The 23,813-nt window shown below is 39.1% G+C and overlaps 1 protein-coding gene across 3 annotated transcripts in view; it reads left to right on the top strand.

Moving 5' to 3' along the window:
* The window catches only part of RNGTT (RNA guanylyltransferase and 5'-phosphatase), a 185,001-nt gene that overhangs the window by 10,872 nt on the left and 150,316 nt on the right, over nt 1–23,813 (top strand). For all 3 annotated transcript variants that reach the window (XM_072333278.1, XM_072333280.1, XM_072333279.1), the window contains exons 3-8: nt 182–285; nt 408–496; nt 4,320–4,395; nt 6,990–7,239; nt 14,013–14,122; nt 14,946–15,047. In XM_072333278.1, the coding sequence (XP_072189379.1) occupies nt 182–285; nt 408–496; nt 4,320–4,395; nt 6,990–7,239; nt 14,013–14,122; nt 14,946–15,047 (731 nt within the window). The remainder of the gene's footprint in view (nt 1–181; nt 286–407; nt 497–4,319; nt 4,396–6,989; nt 7,240–14,012; nt 14,123–14,945; nt 15,048–23,813) is intronic.

Below are 23,813 nucleotides of genomic sequence, written 5' to 3'. Positions count from 1 at the left end.
CACAAAGAGTGACTGGTGGTAGAATGAAGCTTATGTAGATGTTTTCTGAACACAGTGTTTGAAAGACTTCAAACTCTCAACAGTAGTTTGCTATCATTTTTAATTTGTTTTTTATTAACAAATTAATCTTTAAGCACTAATACTTGAACTGAATATATAATAATTTTTATTTTTTTTTTAGGTTAAAATGGGTTTGCTGGTAGACTTGACCAACACCAATAGATTCTATGATAGGAACGATATACAGAAAGAGGGGATTAAATATATAAAGCTCCAGTGTAAAGGGTAAGTCGTCTTTATTCTTTTTAATTTTTAACTTGAAAGATCACTCTGAAGTAATTGCTCTTTTTTCATTTTGATTTTTCCTTTTCCCCACAACCGATTCCTGTCTTGTTCTTTTTTATCAGGCACGGAGAGTGCCCTACGCCTGAGAACACAGAGACATTTATCCGTGTATGCGAACATTTCAGTGAAAAGAATCCCACGGAACTCATAGGTATGTCTGCTTCCATTAGTTTTTGCTGTTCATTTCTTTTTTATTTATTCCTTACAGCCTGTTTTCCTTTGACAGCATCAGCAAAGGAATTTCTGCAGTACAGTGTTTATGCATATCTAGATTAGATTATTATTATGATTATTATTTAATTCTGGAGTAGCATTTTCTTTTTACAGAAACCTGTTTGTTTCCGTTTGCATCAGTTTGAATACAGCTGTTCACTTTATGCAGAAGAAATGTACAAGAACTGTCTACAAGATATCTGCATTGTGTTTTTGAAACTTCTCTGCTGATAGAAAAGAAGATTATGCATTGCCTGAGTGTTGTTTTGACACGCAGTGGTTCAGCTTACTTGCTGTCCTTTTCAACAGTCTCAATAGCTGAGACTCTCCGGCAGATTTCACAAAGCAGCTGATTAATTGGTAGAAATTGGTAATAGATACTTGGCTGAGTTTTTCTTCTGTGATGTATTGCCCCATAGTAAATATTTGAATGTTCATAAGGTTGTTTTTTTTTCACTCAGAGAAAAAAACAAATAATCAATTTGAGCGGCTTTCAGTTTTATTGAAGACCATTTTATTCTGATTCCTGTTAAGCACTTTTATACTTAACTCTGTCTGCAGATTGTCAAGAGATGAGAAATCACTGTGCAGCTGAGTTTCCAGGGGCAGGAAGAGTTCTGTCATTGGGCACCTTTGGTGATAATTCTGTACCCTTACTAATAGGAATATCTGTCTGACTTAGTACATAGAACAGTTGTTTGCGTAGGTGCCATTGATAAGAGCTTGGTAAACTAAGCTTGTATATTCACACAGTTTAGGATATGTATAGAGTCTTAGAAAAGCAGCAGTTGAAAGGGACCTCTGGAAATCATCTAGCTTATCATCCCTCTGCAGAGCAGAGTGAGCTGAAGCAGATTGCTTAGGATGGTGCCTGCTTTTGCCAGTCTCCATGGATAGGGACTCCACAATATCTTCTGGCAACGTATTCCAGTGTTTGATGACTTTTACAATGAGAGGTGCCTTTTCCTAGTGTTTAAACAGCATTTCTTGTATATCAGTCTGTGCTTATTTCTTCTTGTCGCTGGACACCATTGAGAATCTTATTTTATTAATGCCTGAGAGATTTACTTGGGGCACATAATTAACTTTTTTGCACAATTTAGTTGTAGATACTTTCCTTTTCTGTTTCACATAGAAGGAAATTTTAATTTGAGACTTGTATTTTTTTTTTCCTTGAACAGGCAAGAAGCATCTGATATGAAAAATGAGAAACTACTAAATGAGACTAAGTGGGATCAGCCATCAAACAATATTTCAGGAATTGGAATTTCTAAGAAATATAAATAGGGGTGCGATATGTGTTAAGTAGCAAACCCATTTAACTTCTAAATCACTGTTCACTGTGTTGAGCCATTTACTTTTTGACTTGCATGAATTTTGGAATGGTCTGTTGTTTAGACTGTGTCTTGACTCGGATTGACTTTAGAATCATAAAATCACCGAGGTTGGAAAAGATCTCTGAGATCATTCAGGGCAGCTGTCCACCTACCACTGATATTTCCCTACTAAACCATGCCCCTGCAACTGAATGTTTCTTGAAGGACCTCCAGGGTTGATGTCTCAACCACCTCTCTGGGCATCCTGTTCCAGTGTCTTGACTGTTCTCTCAGAGAAGTATTTCCTAATGTTCAACCTGTGTCTACCTTGGTGCATCTTAAGGCCATTTCCTCTAGTCCTATTGCAAATTACATGGGAGAAGAGGCTGACCCCAACCAGCTCAGTACAACCTCTCTTCAGGTAGTTATTGAGAGCAGTAAGATCACCCCTGAGCCTCCTCCAGACTGAACAATCCCAGCTCCCTCAGCCATTCCCCATAAGACTTGTGCTCCAGACCCATCACAGTTTTGTTGCTCTCCAGGGCCTCAATATCTGTCTTGCAGGGAGGGGCCCAACATTAACACAGTACTCAAGGTGAGTACAGGGGTGTTGATCACTTCCCTTTCATTCACTTCCATGAGGCAAAAAAATAAATAATCTCTTATTAAACCTTTGGTTTAGGCTTTTGTATTATAAGTAAAAGGTTGGGATTTTCCATTTTCCTTCCACGAGTTACAGAAAAGTTGTTTCTGGATCTGAATGCTTTGTTTCCTCTTTTGAAAGAGCGCCAGAGGAGTTAGTGTGGAGGATGTTTTTATCAGAAGTGAAAGCAATCTGCAGCAGTGATAGTACTGCACCCTCTGCGATTGTTCCTTTCCAAGCCATTGGTCTCATTGCAGAAATGCTACTTATCTTTGTCGTGTGTATAAAATTATTGACTTAACCTTCTTGGTAGAAGTAACAGCTGCAGGGCTTATTGATAGCAATTGTGTGCCATTTCATTGCCAGTGTCAGGATTAGATACAGAAAAGGCTCAAATGCGAGTGATAAGTGAACAAAATTTTCTATTCAGCTAGAACACTAGAGGATGGAAGCTGTATTTTTGCAGCTTGAAGGACTGCAGCATGCCTGCCAACTTCAAGAAAACAAAATGGCAAAGATGTTGCTTAAGCCGAAAACAAAAGAGAAATGATTAATGGGAACAAATTCTATAAGGAAGCTAAAATTAATTTCATTTGATGCGAGTTACGGGTTTTTGTGGCTATTAATGGTTAGAATGTGTGAATCCAAGAAATTCCTAGCAGATTTTGCATTGCTTTATTGAGAAACGAAGGTTGGAGTGAGAGGGGAATGAGTCACAAAACCTACTCTGATGCAGTTGGGGTTTATTTCTGTGTACCTGTGTAAAGTTGCTGCTCTTCATAAGTGTTTTGTCTTGAATCTCCAGTTTAAAGTAAACCAATTGCTTGCAGTGTGGATGTAGGGTGTAGGAAGAGAAGATAGGTGCTGAAAATTGATCTGGATAAGCATCGAGTGAATTATTGCTGACTTAGTCATGGCAGAGAAATAAGTAAACTCATAAAACCTTGCTTTGCAGTCAGAGCTGAAAAACATTTAATCGATTAATAATTGTATTTGGTTTTAGTGGGAACTTTAATACTGTGGTGTTTGCTGTTTTAAAATATGCAGTGGGAGGAAGAGTCGTCATCTTGCCTGAGTTTTTTGTAGCCTTTTAGTTTCAGCCTTGGTTTGTTTATCACTAGATGGTGCTGTTGCCTTGAGATGGGAGAAAAGAACAGAAAAAAGGAATTTTGGTGCCTTTGGCTCTTCCTTTCACTGTAAAATAGAGGGAAATGTTGTGTTTGTCTTAAAATGTAATAAGTATTTCAAGGTTATTGTAGTGTTGTATAGTTTTTTTTTCTCCCCTAATTGGTGTCTGGCCTTAGCACGGTAATAACAAATCTGACCTAGAATTTTAGACTGACACTACATTCAAGTTTGAAATAGGAAAATCTGGGTATGATTTTTATGCCCGATGGTGTGAAATAAACATAATGCTTGTTGAATCCATTAAAAGCACAGCTATCAGATTTGACTGCATTGTCTCCTGATAGGCATTTGAGCAGTCATTTAAAGCAAAGCAAAACAGCAAAAACCCAAACCAAACAACTTTGGATCTCGTCTGCATTAGCCATATTTGAGTTGGATTAAGTTACTGGTCTTGATCTGAAGTGTTCTATACTTGTATCGCTGATAATTTGCAGAAAGAATATAATAAATGGTTTTTAGGCTTTTGTGCTTTAAGTAATCTGTGCTGTCTTGATAGGAGGGGAGGCAACTTGCTATTGACGAAGGTAGAATGACCAGAAAACTCACTTGTGAAACATAACTGTGTTTGTCGAAAACACTTTCAAATGATTATGTTCTTCTCTTGTTTCATCTAGGTGTCCATTGCACGCATGGTTTCAATAGAACTGGATTTCTCATCTGTGCCTTCTTGGTTGAGAAGCTGGACTGGAGGTAACTTTGATTTTTAATTCTTAGAGTTTTGTGGACCTGAAGAATCTTCAGGACTCGTTGTCCTGGCAGGTATCCTCATGTATTTGCTGTTTGAATTAAACCTTCCTACTAATTTTGAGCAAATAACCTATGTTAGCATTATTCATATAATGTATTGGTAGCTAAGCCTTGGTCAGTCAAGCTTTTCAGTTCTGGTAGGTGAAAGTCAGCTGTACCTTCTGTGTGAAGACTTCTAGAAATGTCTGGATTATGCTTGGTCCTTCCCCAGTACCATGCCCCACGCTTTGAGTGAAAACATGGGGTTTAGTGAAGCTTGAAGTATTATTTCTTCTATATCACATAGGTTTGCACGTAGGCTCTTTTAGTTTCTTGGCTTCTGGGAAGATGCCATTAACTGGAGAAACAGCAGAGTGACAAGTTCCCTTCTGGAGGGGTGTGGTGGGAAGGCAAAGCTGTTTCCAGCTTGCCATTTGACTGAAGGCTGCAGCACATTTCTACAAAAGCACCTGTTTGTTGAGTGAATTTAAAACTTCGGTGCCTTCATATGTACTGTAGAGAACTTTTCCAAACATTGCTAGTTAATAGGCCATACCATTCTGATAAGCCTGACTTTGCATCTTTGGTAGCCTTCATGAAACGCTGTTTCTGTGGTGGCTGGGTCACTTGCAGAACACGTTACTTAAGAAGCCCCTTCAGCATTTTGATGGTATTTCTTGCACAGTCCTCTGAATGAAGAAAATTATACTCTTGTTCTTGCATGTTCTTGTGATGTATCTCTGGACATAGAATTTATTTGGTGGTTAGCACGTATATGCAGGCAGTTTGCAAATAAGTAGGTTGTTGTCTTCTGTCAGTAAACTTGGAGTAAAGACACTGGAGTAATGGAGACAGAATGCCATTAATGGTGGGTGGCTGAGTCTTGGCAGGATCTTAGCTGACTGCAGGATGATAAAAGATTGTTATAGTGTGATTACAGTTACTCTTACAAAGTAGAAAATTGGTTTGCTTTTAATCTAACAACTTTAAAGCAGTATGCAATAATCAGACTCAATATTGGTCGTTTGTTCTGAGGAGGAAATGCACTTAAATCTATTTGAGACTGCCTTTATGCAGCTTTTTACTTCTGAGCCTCTGTGGGAAAGGCCTTAAAACTTAGCAGCCGTATATTTTTGTTTGTGCGCTTTGTTCAAATAGCTGATCGTATAAATTTGCTCTTCTGTCATATTATTTTAACAGACTGTCCAGATGTCGCTTAATAAAAATGCCCACCACAAAAGAAGATTTCTGCAAGGTGATAGTTAGTGCTAAGCATTGTATTAAGATAAAGCCAGTTTGCTGTATCATCCTTTAAAATAAGTCCCTGCTGTTTGCTAAGGAGGAAATAAGGCTTTCCTGATGGAAAAAAACCATCCATATTCATTTCTGAAGCGTATGGTACAAGAGTACTGCTGATGCATTGTGAATTCTGAGATGTATTTTGTAGTTAGTGTAAAGAAAGGTCATCTAGAATGAAAGCCCTCCAGCTAGTTATCAGAAACCTTCGTTTTCTTTTTCTCTAACTTTTTCCCCAAAGTCTACTCTGTTTCTAGAGCTTTCAGAGCATGTTTTCATGTAGCTGATTTCAAGCTCAGAAACCTAGTGCTGGATCTTTTGACTTTTGTTACCATATACTCCACAATAGTGTAGAGTTCTTGTAATACAATGGGGGACAAATCTGAATGTGTTTTAGGCCCTGTTTCTTTTGGGTTGTTCTGGACTTGGAATGGTGTTGATTTCGGAAGGTGTAAAACAATTTAAGAAAGTTATCAAAGTAAAGATTGTGTGTAAGCAATTAGGAGTCATAAAAAAGATTGTTCTTTTGTCAATAATTCAGGTGGTGAAGCTGTCATTTCTGAGATTTTATGACCATCTGATAGCTTGACTCCTGAAATTGGTTTGTTCTGCACTCTTCGTCAAAGAGAGAACCAAACTTACCTGGTTCTAGGGAATTACCTTTCTCTAGTCTCCAGTTTATTATTGCAATTAAGGTTAAGTGTTTGCTGCAAAGGAAAAGGCTTCTAAAATGGAGTTTCGGAGGGAAATGTCCTGTAAGAGAAGTAAGTTCAAAACATTTGAATGCTTCCTGCCGAAGTGTTTGCAGAACCTCTAAATAAAAAAATGAAGAAAGCTTGTAGGCAGAGAAGTGTAGCTATTCGAATGTTACCATTTTAATTTTTTGTTTAAATAAGCCTTTTAAAATCTTTTTTTTTCCCTCTTAATGTGGTCTGCAAGTACTTACCTATGTGTCACCAATTCATTCTTTTAATAGCAGTAATAAAAATGATAATGACAGTTTTACCTAAGTGACCAGCAGGTTGCTCTTTGCTGCGACTAGAGATGAAGCAGACCAAGCTGCAGTTTCTTTTGTGAATGTATGCAGTGCAAGATCAACACAGTTTAAGCATCATGTTTTGAATACCGTGAATGTTTCTGCAATTGTCACTTGGGGATTTTTTTTCTGAGTTCTTGGTACTGATAAACTTTAAGTGTGTTTTAGTCATGCTGTGCCTTAACAAATGAAGCATACAGAGTAATTTCCATCTTTTATTTGACAGTATTGAGGCAGCTGTGGCTACCTTTGCTCAGGCTAGACCACCAGGTATTTATAAAGGTGACTATTTGAAGGAATTATTTCGTCGTTACGGAGATGAAGATGATGCACCATCACCGCCTGAGCTACCAGAATGGTGCTTTGAAGATGATGAAGAGGAAGATGATGACAATGGTAGAATGGGAAGCCAAGAATCAGAACCTGGATCATCAAGCTCTTCCTTTGGCAAGAGGAGAAAAGAACACCTTAAACTGGTATTTTTAATTAAGAGCTTAAGATTCTAATTGCTAAATGTACTTTCATAAACTCGTGGTCATCTGTTACTACACTGTCAGTGGTAGGCAAATGCTCTTGCAAGTTGGGAACTAGTAGTGTTGTCTCTAACAATGGATTAAAGTTAGTTCAGTCTTTTCAGTTCTGTGCTCATTTTGGTGAATATAATTACTGTTCAAAACTTGAGAGGATTGAGACTAGGATTAGCAAGAAGCAGTGTGATTTTTAGAAACCTGAGGCAATTCTGAAATCACTTTTATTTATTTATTTTTTTATTTATTTATTTTTTAAAGCTTTTTTAACTATAGAATGATAAGAACTTTTCTTTAGCTTGGAATTACCAAACTGATTTTTTGGACTTGTGTTTTGATGCATTAGCAACTGAGGTGCGATGGTGAGGCTGAAGACAGCCATTTTTCCACAGGTATAAAACAAAATGGATGCGTTTAACAGGAGTCACCATACTGTTTTCATAGGCTTCTTCTTATTTGCCAGCGTAGATTTTATTGTTTTGAAAGCTGGAAGCTAAATTATACGAATAAGCATATTAATAACTAAAACTTAATGAAGAGTTAGGGAATTTGTGAAAGACAGAATCATCTAGTTAATATGCATATTCGTATAATTCAGTTTTGCAGCTCTGGATGAACAGTCTTTGGCATGAAGAGGAGGAACGGGGAGAATTCTTTACCATGATACTTGGCTGTCAGATTGGACTGCATCTTAACTGAGTAGAGGTGGATACAGTCTCTTTGTGATTCCTTGTAAATATGCAATCTACAGGGAGAATTATTGTCAGGTAAATAGCTCCTGCTTAGATTTTCTCTTATAGAATCATAGAATGTCCTGAGTTGGAAGAGGACCCAGAAGGATCGGGAAGTCCAGCTCCTTACTCCATACTGCACCACCCAAAAATCAGACCATATGACAGAGTGTTGTCCAGACATATCTTGAACTCTGACAAGCTCAGTGCCATGACCGCTGCCCTGGGCAGCCCATTCCATGCCCACCACCCTCTGGTGTAGAACTTGTCCCTGACCCCCAGCTGCCCTTCCCCTGATGCAGCTCCATGCCATTCTGTCGGGCCCTGTTATGTCACAGAGAGCAGAACTTAGCTCTGCCCTGTGAGGAGCTGCAGCCACCAGGAGGTCTTTCTGGCTGAACAAATCCATGGACCTCAGCCACTCCTCATATTCTCCTCTACACCTTTTACAATTTTTGTAGCCATCTTTTTGGATACTCTGATAGTTTTGTCTTTATATTATGGCACACAGATGGTGCACGGTACACAAGGTGAGCACGACACAGAGCAGAGTGGAGCAACCCCTTCCCTTGCCTGCTGGCAGTGCTGTGTTTGATGCACTGCAGGGTATGGTTGGTCTTCCTAGCTGCTTGGGTGCGCTGTTGACTTGTTCAATTTACTGTCAACCAGGACCCCCAAATCTCTTTTGGCAGTGCTGTTCACCACTCTGTATGTATAGCCAGTTATTTTACTATTTAAAGAGCTAAATGTTCATTGTTACTGTTGATATCTCACAGCAGACGTTTTCAGATTTCTGATCTGACTCCTGAAAAGACTGGAGGAAATGTCATGTCAAACTGAACAGGACTGTTATGATACCGATGCTCTGAAATGTTTTCATTTGACCCAGATCTTTGAGGGAATAGAAGAAAAGTTCTGGGGGTAGAGGAGATACCTCCCAGGCATTTATAGTCCAGAGCAACTGCCCAGATAGCTCATGTAAGCATACTGCCCATTTCATGTCTTGGATGGGAGAAACCTTTACTGTTGATGTCAAAAAGTTTTAACAGCTCACCTTCCTCCCCCCCCCATCTTTTTCTTTCTCCTGTTGTACATAAGCTGTTGGAACAGTTAGGATATTATTTTCCTTCATCCACATCTGAATGTAGTTGACGGGTCACAGTGGGTTTGTTAGCTGACACCTAAAATCTCACGTTGGTGGGGGGAAAAGTTGCCCAAGTGTTTTGCAACTAGGACAGCGAGTTATAATTCTGAGCTAAAACTTTCCAACTTTTCATGGGTCAAACAGATCTTTTAATGTTTATTAAGAAGTACCATCTGTTCTATTCCTATGTCAGTCGTGCATTTCACTGGAAGTACAGGGTGTAACATGCAGCGCTTCTAAAATGGGTGGTTACGGCTCAACTGGCCGCCTGGAAGTGGTGGTTACTAGTGACTTCCTTTGTGATTCTGAGGGGAGCTGTCTTGTGATCATCTGTGAGACAGAGGGAAGCCATTAACCTTCATGGTTGAGATAGGTAGCTAGTGATATTTAAGTATCAAAGTATACTGATTATAAATATTAGTGATTTTCTTTTTCTAATCTACTTTTTTTGTTTGTTTGTTTTTGTTTTTTGGCCAATATTTAGCCCCTGTACTATACCTGTGGACATACTTTGGACACAGAAAAGATATTATTTTCTCATTTTTGCAGCAGTGGTTTTTTTTTATCTACTTTACCCCTATAGTCTGTTTAATACATCTGACTATTCTTGACGTTCTTTATATTCTGTCACGTTCACCCATGTTTTTCCGAGGCTTTGGTGCCTGTAAATGAACACAAGCCTCTAGCTGAAGGCACCTCAGTGCTTAACAGGAAGGAATTAATTTTGTGTGTCTTAAGGCTGATACTTTTGCTTATATATCTCAATAGAATTGCCTTTTAAAAGATGGACTAATGCTAATTCAGCATGCGGTCTATGTCTGCCTCCTTGTCGTTTTCTCTTATTTTCTGCAAGTATGTATAATTTCTTACTCCTTATTAAATGTTGAAGGTATTTTCCCCCTCCCCATTTCTAAGAATTGCCCGCTTCCTCTCTTTCAGAAGGTACACTCTGTTTCTGTTATGTTTCAGAACGTTTCTTCTTTGGAGAGCTTTCTTTGAACATTTTGCACTTGATCAAATCTCTGAGTAGCTGAAGATGGCCATCACCCAGGCCTGGCGATAGCTGTTAGGGTCAGGGAGGTGTGGGAGGGCTTGGCTCCAACCCTACGCCCTCCTCCAGCTGCTGTTCTAAATCTGACCAAGACATGATGATGCACTGCCACTTTTCCTTCAGCTGAAGCAATGGGCATAGAGACGCAGTGGCAAGAGTAAAGAATTTCAGGACTACAGATGACATGAAGGATTGTGCAGAGTGTAGCTGCTAAAAGCACATAGTAACCTGGGATCTTGAGGTACTGCTGCTGAGCTGCCTCCTCTTGCATCTCTGCACCACGTTCACTCCATTTCCATGAGATTGTTTTTAGCAACAGTGCAGAAAGTAGATGTGTCTGCTCAGTTCTGGCACCTTGTTGCAGGAACTATCCCTGTGAAACCTGGAGCACTGAGTTTACCAAGTATCAATATGCAGATGGATCACCTGTTTTTCCTACTACTGTGGCTTAGCTACAGAGAATATTTGAGGCCTGACTTGACTCTGTGAAGGCATCATCTTGCCTGTCTGCTGCTATGGCTCTATCTATACTAGCATCCTGGATAGAGTGTCTGGGTACCTGAGCTGATTGTATTCTTAGGCTGCAGTAATCAAGTGAAACAGCCTGTGTATTATCTGTCCTACTATTGTACAACCTTATCTTCACCCTATGATGTCAGCACTTTGCTCCTCACTCCTCCCAGTCCTGTTGCCGTGTGCAATTATAGTTCAAAACCCCCCTTGCCCAGGTTCTAGCGAAACCCCCGCTAGGGCCAAAAAGACCACCGTGACTCATCAAGAAAGGTGGCAAAATGGCGTTTATTAGGAGTAATCAACACCTTATATACCTTAATTACTTCGTCTACACCCCCTAGGGTGCACGTTTGAAATGCGCGCCAATGTACCTCACAAGGTAGGGGACGGAAGAGGGGGGGCTACTGACGCGTCACATCCCGAAAAGCCCCGCTACTGCCTACATGCCTACAACATCTCCCCCCCTCCAAATACTACAAGGTTCAGCCTCGTTAGCATCTACAACACAGTCCTCTTCTTGTTTCAAATTGACAGCGTTACAGTGAGGGGTTACAATGTGCCTATCAAGAGAATCATAGAATGGAGAAGCCAGTATGAAAAAGCAAAAGCTTGGCTTCTTTGTCTAATTGTAAGCTGTACTTGTTTCCTTAATTCTTTCATACTTGCATCTCTCCACGCTCAAACCATAACTGTGTGTTTGTGTCTGTGTACATATATATACACATGTATGTAATCGTCAATCGAGCACATGCTGCTTATGCAAGAGAATCTGTTGTCAGGTATTTACAACTAAAAGCTCTTACAGTAAACAAACAGACCAAACAAAGTGACTGGAACTAAATTAGGGTGCATACTTCCTGTGTGCTGGAAAGCTTGATGCCTTTGTGATGTTGAGTAATTCACTCCAACTCAATGCCTTCCGTACCATACAGAGAAATTTTGAAGCTGTTCAGAACTGTAGTGTTACAGTACCATACTTGTGATGTCAAGTGTGAAAGCAGCGTGTGGCTGATTCTAGTTCATGGGATAACTTGATTGTACTATGTGCTCTGATGTTAGCGCCTCCAAAGTCAGCTGTGTGAATGTGTAATTCTCTAATCAGTCTGCAGGAGACGATTTCAAGTGGTAAGCACCAGTTGCATGTTTACGACTTCATTTTTTTGGAAAATATTTGCTTTTGCCTGTTTTTGCTTTCTTCTTAGCAGTCCCAAATGCTGCTGCACTCTGATGTGGTACTCAGGGATATGATTTAGCAGAGGTTTGTTGTTGTAGTATTGTTTTGTGGTTGTTTTTTAAGAGATAGGCTACTGGTTAGGCTGCGGTTGGACTTGATGATCTTCAAGGTCTTTTCCAACCTGAGTAATTCTATGATTCTATGATTCTATGTTATTCAGAGAAGGAGGTCACAATGAAGTCACAATCCTTTGTTTCTTAGTGATCTTAACCCCTTATTGAGAACCCAGACAGCATGCTGGCCAGGCTTATGAAGCTCTTCCTCCCCTGCTGAGTTATCTGTGTGCTGTTGTACCTGCTGGTGCAAGCAGAAATAACATGGGATAAGTGATGCTTTGAAAGTCTGTGGAGCTTAAGGTAATTAAGGTTGTGAGCTAACTTATTGCTTCAGGTTGTACTGCTCTCAGAATATGATTCGGTGGCACAGCTGAGCCTGTCTTAACTGAAAACTTGGGTTCTGCTTTCCCTTTACTCTTTGTGTTCTTTTTACTTCCACTGTGCAGGCACCAGCGCTGACTCATCCAATGGTGAGCTAATTTAGGGTACCAGTTTGGAAGAATATTACTAATTCATGTTGTTATTTTTGCCATCTTAGTTCCTTGACTTGCTCAGGAGTGGAATAGATGAGTGCAATGGTGTGTGGAAGGGGAATGGAGCATGAAGGCTCTTTAGTATGCAGCTAGATTTGTTAAAGCAAGTTTCAAGCTTTTAGAGAGCAGGTAGAAAACAATTCTGTCATCATACGCAGGATATGCAATTCAACAGGTAAAGCATCGTGCTTTGATCTTTTTAGTCTGCACTGAGATTTTGTGATGCTGCTAAAATAAGTCTGATAGATTTGGGATCTCCATAGAAACCTTCAGTTCTGTAGCTTTCTCAACCTGATGGCCTTATCGGGTTTCGCTGTGCAGGATTTTATTCTACACAGCATCAAATCTTTTCTAGAATACAGAGATTATATGTTTGAGTTTTGTTTTCCATATTTTTTATTGATATCTGCTTAGGCTTGTCTGGGGCATTCAGAATAGCTTCTACGTTTTGGTAGCCTGGTTTAGATTGGTATCAGAAACATATAACTGTATTTTCACATGTGTTTTTGCTGCATGCTAGCTGGTTATGTTCTCTTTTGTTAAGAAGTTCGTTCTAGATCAACCAAGAAACCCTCTAAGTTTGGTGCTGTATAAGTACACTTTATTTTCCCCTATAGTGTAAGTTTAAGTTTTGAAATACTAAATTTCCTACATAATCTAAGCAGAGGTTAAAAACATGGATCTTAACTTATTATACTGGAATTACCATCTAGGTCTGAATGCAGTTAACGTGCTGAGTGCAGCTGCTGGTAAGCAGCTCTTATTTCCCAGGAATGGAGGAAAGTACTGAATTTTTGGTAGAATACAATTTATGTATTTATTTTTTAAATGTAACATTTCATAGTTAAATTTTGTCATTAGTTTACAGTTTACTTGTTTTGAGGCTGTATTTTTGACACTTTTTTTATTCCCAGAAATAACTCATTTCAGTTCTTTGGTTCATGGTGTGGGCCATATATTTAACTTTGCTGACAGAGCTGAACTGATCTTGAGATTTGGGAGAGAATGGAATTACAGAATCATAGAATTGCTCAGGTTGGAAAAGACCTTAAAGATCATCAAGTCCAACCACAACCTAACCATTATACCCTGACTAACAACCCTCTGCTGAGCTAAACTGTGTCTCTGAGCACCACATCCAAACAGTTTTTAAACACATCCAGGCATGGTGGCTCAACCATCTCCCTGGGGAGCCTATTCCAGTGCTTAACAACCCTTTCTGTAAAGAAGTGTTTCCTGATATCCAACCTAAACTTACCCTGGTGCAACTTGAGGCCATTTTCCCTCATCCTGTCACCAGTGGGAAGAGAAATAGTGCTGGACTGGAAGAAGTCTCTAAGCTAGTATCGCTCATTAAGATCATATATTGTTAAAACATCCTGAATCTTGTATTGATGTTCTGATACGCTTTTGTGAAAGCTTATGTACTGATTTTTTTTGTTAATTTTATTTTTATTTAGGGCGCTGTTTTCTTGGAAGGTATAACAGTTAAATATGTGACCCAGGTGACAACACAACCGAAGTTGGGAGGAATACAGCAAAAGTGTCAGCAATTCTGTGGATGGGAAGGGTATGAGAATATTTAGAACTTTTTCATTTATACTGCCTAGAAATGTTGTGTTTCTGGTTTTGTGGGAGGAAGCAGTCAAAAAGAGTGGCTGTTTGTAGATGGGCTTGTAAAAGTAAAAAAAAAAAAAGCCTCCAAAAAACCCTCAAATGCAAAACAAGTGAGGATGTTGCACTGTCCTGTGAAATAGAACCATCAGCTGTAAATAAACAAGATTTTGAAATTCCTTTTACGATGATATTATCCTTGTATTAGGTGATATTATCACCTGCAGATTTTCAGGTGAATTGTTGCCATGCTAATTCCCTATGTAGTCTTGTCCAAGCATTTGTTTAAAGTTTAGTACTTCCTCACACAGCGCATTTATTTATACTTCAGTGTAAAACATAATACTCGTTTTTATAGGGCCAGCTTGGTTTTATGTCCAGCGTTAATGAGTGTTGGTTTTAATGTCTCAGATTCTGAACTTCTCCTTCGTAAAGCTGGAGCTCCAGGGAGTTGCTCACAGTGCTTCCCAGCTGTCTGAAGCTTACAGTTTTTCCAGTGCTTCTGGTTTTGAATGCAAATCTCTCCTTGTCTAAAATTAAAATGTTGAAGTTCTGCATAATTCATTATTTTGTCATGGACAAGTAACCCTCATCGCTATCAGAAAAACATTTGATTCCTCTTGCAAAATACCTTGTTGGGAAGATGTTCTAACTCCAGGTTAACCTTGCAGCAAGTCTAGAATAAGATGTGACTTCAGTCGCGTGATGTTAAAAAAGAAATGCATTACCTTGTGTGACTGCTCACTGCAGAACATTAATAAACATATTGCCCTTTTTAGGTCTGGATTCCCTGGAGCACAGCCTGTTTCCATGGACAAGCAAAATATTAAGTTTCTGGAACAGAAGCCATACAAAGTTAGCTGGAAAGCAGACGGCACTCGGTAAGCTCATTTTAAATGAAAAAGAAATACCCTGTGAACTGGGTGGATGGCGGCCTGTATTTTCCCAGGAAGGTGAACTAACATCTGCAACAGACAAAGCACATTCTAACAACAAAACCGACTCCGAAGTTTTATTTGTTTTTTTGTCTTGGTACCGAACATTTGTTGATGTTTATGGCTGAATTTCATTTCAGCAGCTGCTCTACAGACTGGCTGTGTGTACTTTTATTCTTCTCTGTGACCCTCGTCTGTCTGTCAGCTGGGATTTGCTAGTAAGGTCTTAGAATAATCTTCGGTAACAGTAAGAGTTTGTTAAGCTAAAGAATTTGTTTATAAAAGTGAAATTAAAACTTATATTTGAGCCTTCAGAAGTAGATTAATGTTAGAAATGCCATGGGTTCTTGTTTTTCTTCACACTGTGATCCTTTATTCAGACTTGTGGTTCATATTGACCAAAGGGTCAATAGTTTCATCTTCCCTTACCAATTCTCTTGCTTTCATTGCAGGGAGGACTTTTTTAATTCTCCCTTTGGAAACAGACTACAACTTGATTATACTGATCTTTTGAGCCTATTCAGTGTTATGATTGCTAGTTTGAAATGCATCCTTACATGTAATTTCTCCTTTTTGTTTTTCACTTCTCTTAACACATGCAAAGTTTTTTTTAGGTATGATACAGTACTATGTCTTGTCTGCATTTGCCAATATAGAATAGTGTGGGTTTCAGACAAGATTTATTTGTCTTATTTTGAGTATCTGTGCTATTTTGTGGTGTCTCAGATTGTGTTAGAGATTTGTGCTTTGGCACTCAAGCATGTCCAGTTGTAACTGATTACTGTGTATTTATGTAGTCTATATGTGTGTGTGTATATACATATAAAATATGTACAATGGAATTGCAAACATCAATTTATTTGACTTATTTTTCCATAATGTATCGTGCAAAATAGAAATATTTTGCTTTTAAGGCAAAAATCCTGAGGCATTGCATACACAGATTAAAATCTGTTGGGAAGAACTTCTGCTGTTCATTTACTTGAAGCAGGATTATTGCCAACGCTTCAGACATTTAATTGGGTTTTATCTAGTCAAATCTAGATAAATTGCAATTCTTTTGGTGTAGCATGCAGGTGGCTTTCTGGGCTACAAGCTCCTGCTGGTAGCGTGTGATCAGCTTTTTGTCCTCTGCAACCCCCAAGTCCTTTTCTGTAGGGCTGCTTTCAGTCCTTTCTCTGCCCAGCCTGTATTTCTGTTTGGGTTTGTCCTGGTGCAGGTCTTGTTGAACTTCACGAGGTTCATATGGGCTCACCTGAGTGTGTCAATGTCCCTCTGGATGGCATTGCTTCCCTCCATCAAGTCAGCTGCACCACTCAGCTTGGCGTTGCCCATACATTTGCAGAGGGTGCTCCCAAATCCTGCTATCTGTGACACTAACAGCTGCAGTTCCCTTTTTTTGCAAGTTTATTATCTAAGTACTTTGTTTAATTTTTGATAGTAACAAAACTTAGTGGTCTTGATCGAAATCACTTTACAGCTCTGTGAGAAGTGTGAAGAAATACGCTCTGCCAGTTGTTCATTGAGTGCTGTTACTAGCATAGATCAGTTAATGGTTACAAGTGTAGCAAACGCATCCAGCATTAGCAAGCTGCAACGTGACAAGAACATCATTTGTGATGCATTCCCTAGGACAGGTTCTCAAGGTGACTAGATGGTGAGATTCTCTTTTGAATGTTATTTGCAGGGTATCCTTGTGTTCCTTTCTGATGTGTATGAAAAACCTGTGTGTCACAGAGCATCTTCCCTCTACTCCCAGCAGCTGGGATGAGGTGTATACAGTATCTTACTAATCGTGTTGAAATAAAACCCCAAGTGTTATGTGCCCCGTTGTCTTTGTACTCTTGCAAACAGGTACTGTGGCTCTTCATACATGTGAATCTTTCTTAAGTTAAATTCTGGCATTTCAAAATGGTATTTTATGAAAATAAGAAAAATATTTTTTAATTTGGAACATCTGTGAAATTACAACAGACTTCTGGATGTCTTGGATGTTTGGAATCATTGCTGTTAGGGACTGATACTGTAACCTCCTGTCTTTCTTCGGTGTTACTGGTTTCAAAACTGAAGTCAAGAGTACCAGATACTAATGGAAATGATCTTAGTCTCTGCTACATATAGCATTCAGATCACAGTCTTGCATGTTGTTGTGTGCACTATCTTGAGGTAGATAGCAATGACATTTCTTGCATCTTATTCAGGTGTGTCTCACTAATAGGAACTTATAGCCTATATCTTCTACAGATTTTCTCACTTTCATTACTTTGTCAGGTTTGTTATGTTCAGTTTTAGAATGGAATATTCTAGATAATGTAAAGCCTTGAAAATATGGGGAATTTAATGTCTTATGAGAATTACCAGGTGGTTCCACTTGGACTCCATCAGGATTCAGCACAATTCAGCCAGAACTAAGCTGTCTTCCACACAAAAGGTCCCTCAAATATTTTTCATCTTCACTGTTTATAATTCAGGGTTTTATTAGGTTGGGCAGAGCACGATGTGAAAATACAAAGCTCACACTCAGTATGACATTCAAGCATTAAGAAGTGTGTGAGAATGTCGGCCTTATCACCCTGGTGCTTGAGCACAGTCGGCCAATATTAATGCGATGCAGCCATTCTGAGAACACGAGGTTACAGAAACATTGTGCTGGGAGATCCAGGCTTATTCTCAGAGCAGTATTGTGCACTCAAGTGCTGCTGAGCCTAAACAAATAAACTCAGCCAACTAAACTGACCGTGCAAAGAACCAGATGGGATTCTTTGCATTAATTGTGCTTTTAATCCACATTCCAGTTATACTATCCATGAAGTTGACTTCTGAAGCCATGAAAATGTTTGCAGAGTATTAATGTGTGTAGCTCAGATATTGTAATTGGTAGTTGTTGCCTTTTCTGACATCTTGATCCTTAAGCAAGTCTTTGTTTCCAGGATTGATTTACACTAATATTTTAATCTGTGTTAAAGACATTTTGTGGATATGTTTTGGAATAATGTGAGCCTATTGCTTCTAGAAGTAGCGATAACAGAAAATGTTACTTTAAAATAATTTCTTTACTGAAATCTATTTTATGTTAAAGGAAAAAGAAATAGCTTTGTCTGCAGTATCTCTTGTATGCTTTGCCACTGAATAATAATCCCTTCAAAGCTGTGGATCATTGACCAGTGCAGATTGATTTGGAACAAACAGTAAGATGCCATATTAAATTAGAAACTAAAATTACTGCTACTCTGTAGGGTTGTAAGCTATTTTTCACATTTTCTTTATGTTTTCAATAGGAAAAGCTTTTCTTTGTCATATTGTGTTCATTTGGAAAACCGAAGTCTTATGGAATATTCTTATGCAACCGTACAGGACATATTTTGTGTTTGGAATAGTTACCTATGAATTGGTAGTGCACCTCGGAGTCTGCCTTTTGTGAAAGAAATTAGAGTGCGTGTAGTTTCTTAAGAGGAATTTAAAGTATTTGGGGGTATTTCATCGTGTATTTTTAAAATTCAGAATGAATGTAATCGGGTTATCTAGATTTACCTGTGATAGAGGCTGCTGCCCCTGGAAGGAGGGAAATGGACAAAAACAATGGCAGCAGGCTAAGGAGAAAACTTATTTTACTAAATATGAACAATATTGGAATACAAGATGACACAATATGATACAATATAATTGCAACTACTAAATCAAACAAGACAGAGAGAGAGAGAGAGAGAGAGAGAGTCCCTGAGAACCGGAGGGCCTACTGTGATCTCTAGGCGACAGGCTGGAACGTTGCTGATAGAGGGAGACGGCAGGGATGGAGCGCTCCAAAGCAATAGACAGAGTGAAAAGAAGAAACGTTCCAGCCTGGGAGTGAGATTATATATGTGTCCTCCTCCTCTGGTGATTCGTCTCTGGCCGCATTGTCCTCTGGGATATGTAGTTCTTCTCCAAGAGCTGAGTACTCGGGATGCTGCTATTCCACAGATCTGGAGCATGAACCTTCCACACTTCCGCATACCCTCTGTTACACTTCCGCATACCCTCTGTTACACTTCCGCATACCCTCTGTTACACTTCCGCATACCCTCTGTTACACTTCCGCATACCCTCTGTTAATGATTCATACTGCACATGATGTCATGATGTAGAATATTGACAGCAACAGCACAAAACCATGACAATGAATAATGTAGAATAGGAAACTAAAGAGTTCTGTTGAATTTTCTGAGAACGTATTAACTTACAGTTGGTTGTGGAGATGCACAAACCGATAGGTATACACAGAGAAGAAAATGGTGTTATGCAGGCCTAGTGCTAATGAAATTCATCTGAAGGAATGCTGAGAATGGGATTAAAGATAAACCTGAGCTATTGTTTGGACGTTTAGACCCTGTATGGTAATAGATATCCTAATCAACAGTGGAAAAAGTCTGGCAACTTTTACAGTGAACATGCTTCTAATTATTTTGCTGTTTGCCAATGATCCAGACTCCATATGTAATTCAACAGATTTTCAATAATTGTTCTGAATACTTGAGTTGACAAGCGTGACCTTCCTGAATTTAATATTAAGACATTAGTTACTGGAGATGTGTTTACAGATACCTGGTTTAGTTTGTCTGGAAATGAAACCCCTGTTGTCACATATCTCTGAGCCTATCCTGTCAAACGTATTACAGCTGCAGCAGCCTCTGGTCTGTTTATTACAATGTTATTTGGCTTGCATAGTTTTGTTTTAGTTGTTTTTCTGCCTTTCATTTTGATTAAGAGTGCTACTGTTTCATCAGACTAGATAGAGATGTAGAAAAGTAGATGCTCAACTAACAATTCTATTTTATACTTTCTCACTTGAATATAACTTGCTCCTATGGGTCAATTGCAGTATTTTCTTGCCTAGTTTCTTAAGCAAACTTATATTTTGCTGTTGTTAAATATTTACATTTTATTCCTTCAGTGGTAGTTTTCTCTAGAGGTTTCATGGTCAAAGCCCTTGTTTTTCAGTTGCCTTAACTGGCATAAAGTATCAGTAATTTCATGAAGACGTTTACTTTTCTCCAAATACATCTCTCTTTCCTATTGATTTTATCTGGAGCTGAGTGTTCTTGCTTTGTGAGTACTGCTATATTTTTCTAGCTATAGTGGAAAGAAAAAAATATGAAAGCATTTCTTAAAAGATATTTATTTATCACCTGGCAAAGAGTAAATAATATGATTTAATTAGTTGACAGTGATTCTGTAAAGCATTTTTGGAAAATTACTGGCGTAGCATCTTACATGCTTATGTGAACGTATGGATTCTGAGTTTCTTTTTCATTGGCAATATTCCCCTATTAAAACAGATCCTGGAATTCAAAATCTTCTGACTTACCCTTGCTTACTCTTTCTGCTGGTTCTCAGTGGCTGTGCCTACACGAGTGGCCTTGCTTGTTCAGTACCTCACTTTCAGAGTCCTTCTGTCAGCATCTGAAAGTACACATCTTAATCTTGCTCCATGTTATGTTCTGGAGTGAACTGATGTGCTTGCTCCAAAGGGAAATGCAGTGTGTTCTCCCTTCTTACCCAGGGAGGTTCCTCAGTTTTGGTCTTGTATTCTCTAACACTCCTAAATTTACACCTGCACTGCCTGAGGGAGCATCTGTACCTACAGAACTGCTGTAAAGACACCCTGCTTAACGACAGTGCAGCTGCTTTTATTTTATGCTTTTCTAAACTGACATAGTGTCGTAATGGCTGCTAATGCTCTGATCTCATGTTCTCAGAGCATTGTTCAGAGGAAAGGGACTTGGAGGTGTTGGTTGATGCTGGGCTGAACATGAGCCAACAGTGTGCCTAGCTGGCTTAGAAGGCCAGTGACATCCTGGCCTGTGTAAGAAATAGTGTGGCCAGCAGGTGCAGAGAGGTAACCATCCCCCTGTACTCAGCTCTGGTGAGGCCACATCTCGAGTATTGTGTTCAGTTTGGAGCTCTTCACTACAAGAAAGACATTGAGGCCCTGGAACATGTCCAGAGAAGGGCAACAAAACTGGTGAGGGGTCTGGAGCACAAGTCTTATGAAGAGCAGCTCAGGGAGCTGGAATTGTTTAGCCTGGAGAAGAGGAGGCTCAGGGGAGACCTCATTGCACTCTACAGCTTCCTGAGGGGAGGTTGTGATGTGGAGAGGTTTAGCCTCTTCTCCCAGCCAATAAAATAAACAGGACCCAAGGAAATGGTCACGAGTTGTACCAGAAGAGGTTTAGGTTGGACATAAGAAGAAACTTTTTCTCTCAGAGAGTGGTCAGGCACTGGAATGGCTGCTCAGAGAGGTGGTGGAGTCGCTGTCCCTGGCAGCGTTCAAGAGACGTCTGGATGAGGAGCTATGAGATCTGGTTTTGTGGTTTGCTGTAGCAACAGCAATGGGAGGACAGTTGGACTAGATGATCTTGTAGGTCTTTTCCAACCTTGTGATTCTATGATTCTCTTTTTTTTAGTTCCTGGGTGGACAGTGTTGTGCTGCACAGTGCTCCATAAAGCACAGTGCCTGTGGACAGGCATGGGAGATGCCAAGCCGACAGTGCAGTCAGAACATTCTATGCAGCCGTTCAGCAAGGCCTACAGTAAATGCTGTGTGGTTGGTCTACCGAATCACTCAGTGTTTCCTTTCTGAGCTAATGAGAGGTCATGGTCTAGGAAATTAGCAAACATTTTTATAAGGGTCTATGTGAAGACCTGTATCCATATTTATCTCAGATTGCGTCTCTCTTTGGAAAAATACTTCGTTTATGGCAGCTCTTTGTGTGTATGTAAATATTATTTGGAAGTAATTCTGTTTTGGGAGAAACATTTCTAAAGTCATGTTGCATTATTATTGAAAAAATTACTTAAGTTTGCAGTTATCTTGCCTGGTTTGACATCAAGTCTATTCTGTATGCTTGTTGAAACAGTTGTCAAACCTCTGGGGTTTTAAAAATAATTTTTATGGTAATCTAGGTCATCTATTCATAAGACACCAAAATCCAAAGGACAAATTTTCCACTATTGAAGTCATGCCTTCTGGCTTTTTAAATAGAAAATACATGTTGTAGGACAGCAGTAGCTACAAGGTATGTATGGCTTTACAAATGCGTCCAATTTCATAGGGCTGGGATTGCAGAAATAGTAGATGCTATCTGAATAAGATAATTGTTATAGCATGTACAGGGCATGCTGGATGACTCAGTGTTATCAACTTTGTACTGTAAAGTCATTAGCCCAGGTGGTTAGCGGCTCGCTGCATCCCATGGTACAGGTCTCATTAATAATGTTTGTAGCAGATGTTTGTTCTAATGAGTGGAGCTGAATGTTCAGACAGAGGTAGGGTCGGTAAAGTAATGAGATGCCAGTTTTGAAAAAAAGACTCATACCACTAAGAATCATTAAAAGCTTTAAAATGTCCATAGAATAATTCATATTAATCCAATCATAAAGCACTGGGTTTTATAATGGTAAAATGTGACTTGAGCAAAATACAAGCTATTAAGGGATGTAAGTTACTGTCCTACATTTGTTTGAGTACCTTTTTATTTTTCACGTCTGTATGCGTGTAGTTTTAGGATTGATTTTATTATTTTTTACTTATGCAGTGGCTGTTCAATTATGGTAAATCAGCTATTTAGAAGAGCTACAGAACAGACAGTTCTTGCCAAAGGCTATTATATTTGAAAAATATCCATATAAATTTGGTGGCTCACAAATACCTAACCAAGAACAAGTAGGTACGGCATCTTAAGCCTCTATGAGGATCACTACTAATTTTTTAAAAGGCATTCATAGTAAAATATCTAGTATTATTTATTTATTTATTTAACATAGTTAGCAAATTACATGTTTGAAAAAGGCCTGCTGTCCATGTAATTCTCACTTTAATAGTATCAGTGGAAAATAAACATAGTGAGGCTGCACTTAAGTGTATGGTAAAACTGGTGGCCAAAGCTTTTTTAATTGTTAATTATTATTTGGTTAATAAAGTTATGTGCTTTGGGTAACTCAGAATAATGGTTAAGACTTGTAATAGCATCCTATGTGTCTCCAGTTCAACTTTATAGAAAGTGAAGAATTCTTCTATTTTTGTGAAGTTCAAAGTTATTGCCAGCTGTAGTCTTTTCAAAACTATACTTAAGACCATCCCTTGAAGGCTGAAGGATACCTACTGGGAGTACTTTTCATGCTTGTTTTTTAAAGGTAGCAAATATGGGGAAATTTTTTTTTCCCCCAATACTGTCTTCTTCCGCTGTCCTGTGATCCTTTGGCTGGTGAGATGAAGGTTATGCCCACAGCTGAGAAATATCAGCCTCCTAATATGAAAAATTATCCAGAAGTCTTTTGAGTTGAGAGTAACATGTGAAAAGGGGATCATTGTTGAAAATCAGCTTGACAAAAATGAAGAAAACTGAGAAACAGATTTTCTGTTTTAGAAATAACAAGATAAAAGGAGGTAGTGCAAAATAACATGGCAAGGAAGAAAAAAGATCACCTGCTTGCATAAGACTAATTAAGAGAGAGTTCTCCATGAGAGCATCGGTAGCAATTGGATGGTTCAATATGATAGGAAAGGCATTACAACAAAGGTGTGATGATGGAAGGACCGGCATGAGAGAAAGTTGCTATAAAGGAAAGGAAGAAGAGTGCTCACCTGTATCATTAGATTCTAGGTTTGCAGGGGAAAGCTCCACCCAGGAGGGATCTCCAGAAAGAGAACCTTCCCCTGTGGCAGTCAGCCCT

This window comes from Excalfactoria chinensis, chromosome 3 (genome assembly GCF_039878825.1).
Source record: "Excalfactoria chinensis isolate bCotChi1 chromosome 3, bCotChi1.hap2, whole genome shotgun sequence".
Lineage (NCBI taxonomy): Eukaryota > Metazoa > Chordata > Aves > Galliformes > Phasianidae > Excalfactoria > Excalfactoria chinensis.
This window is presented reverse-complemented; position numbering and strand designations above follow the sequence as displayed.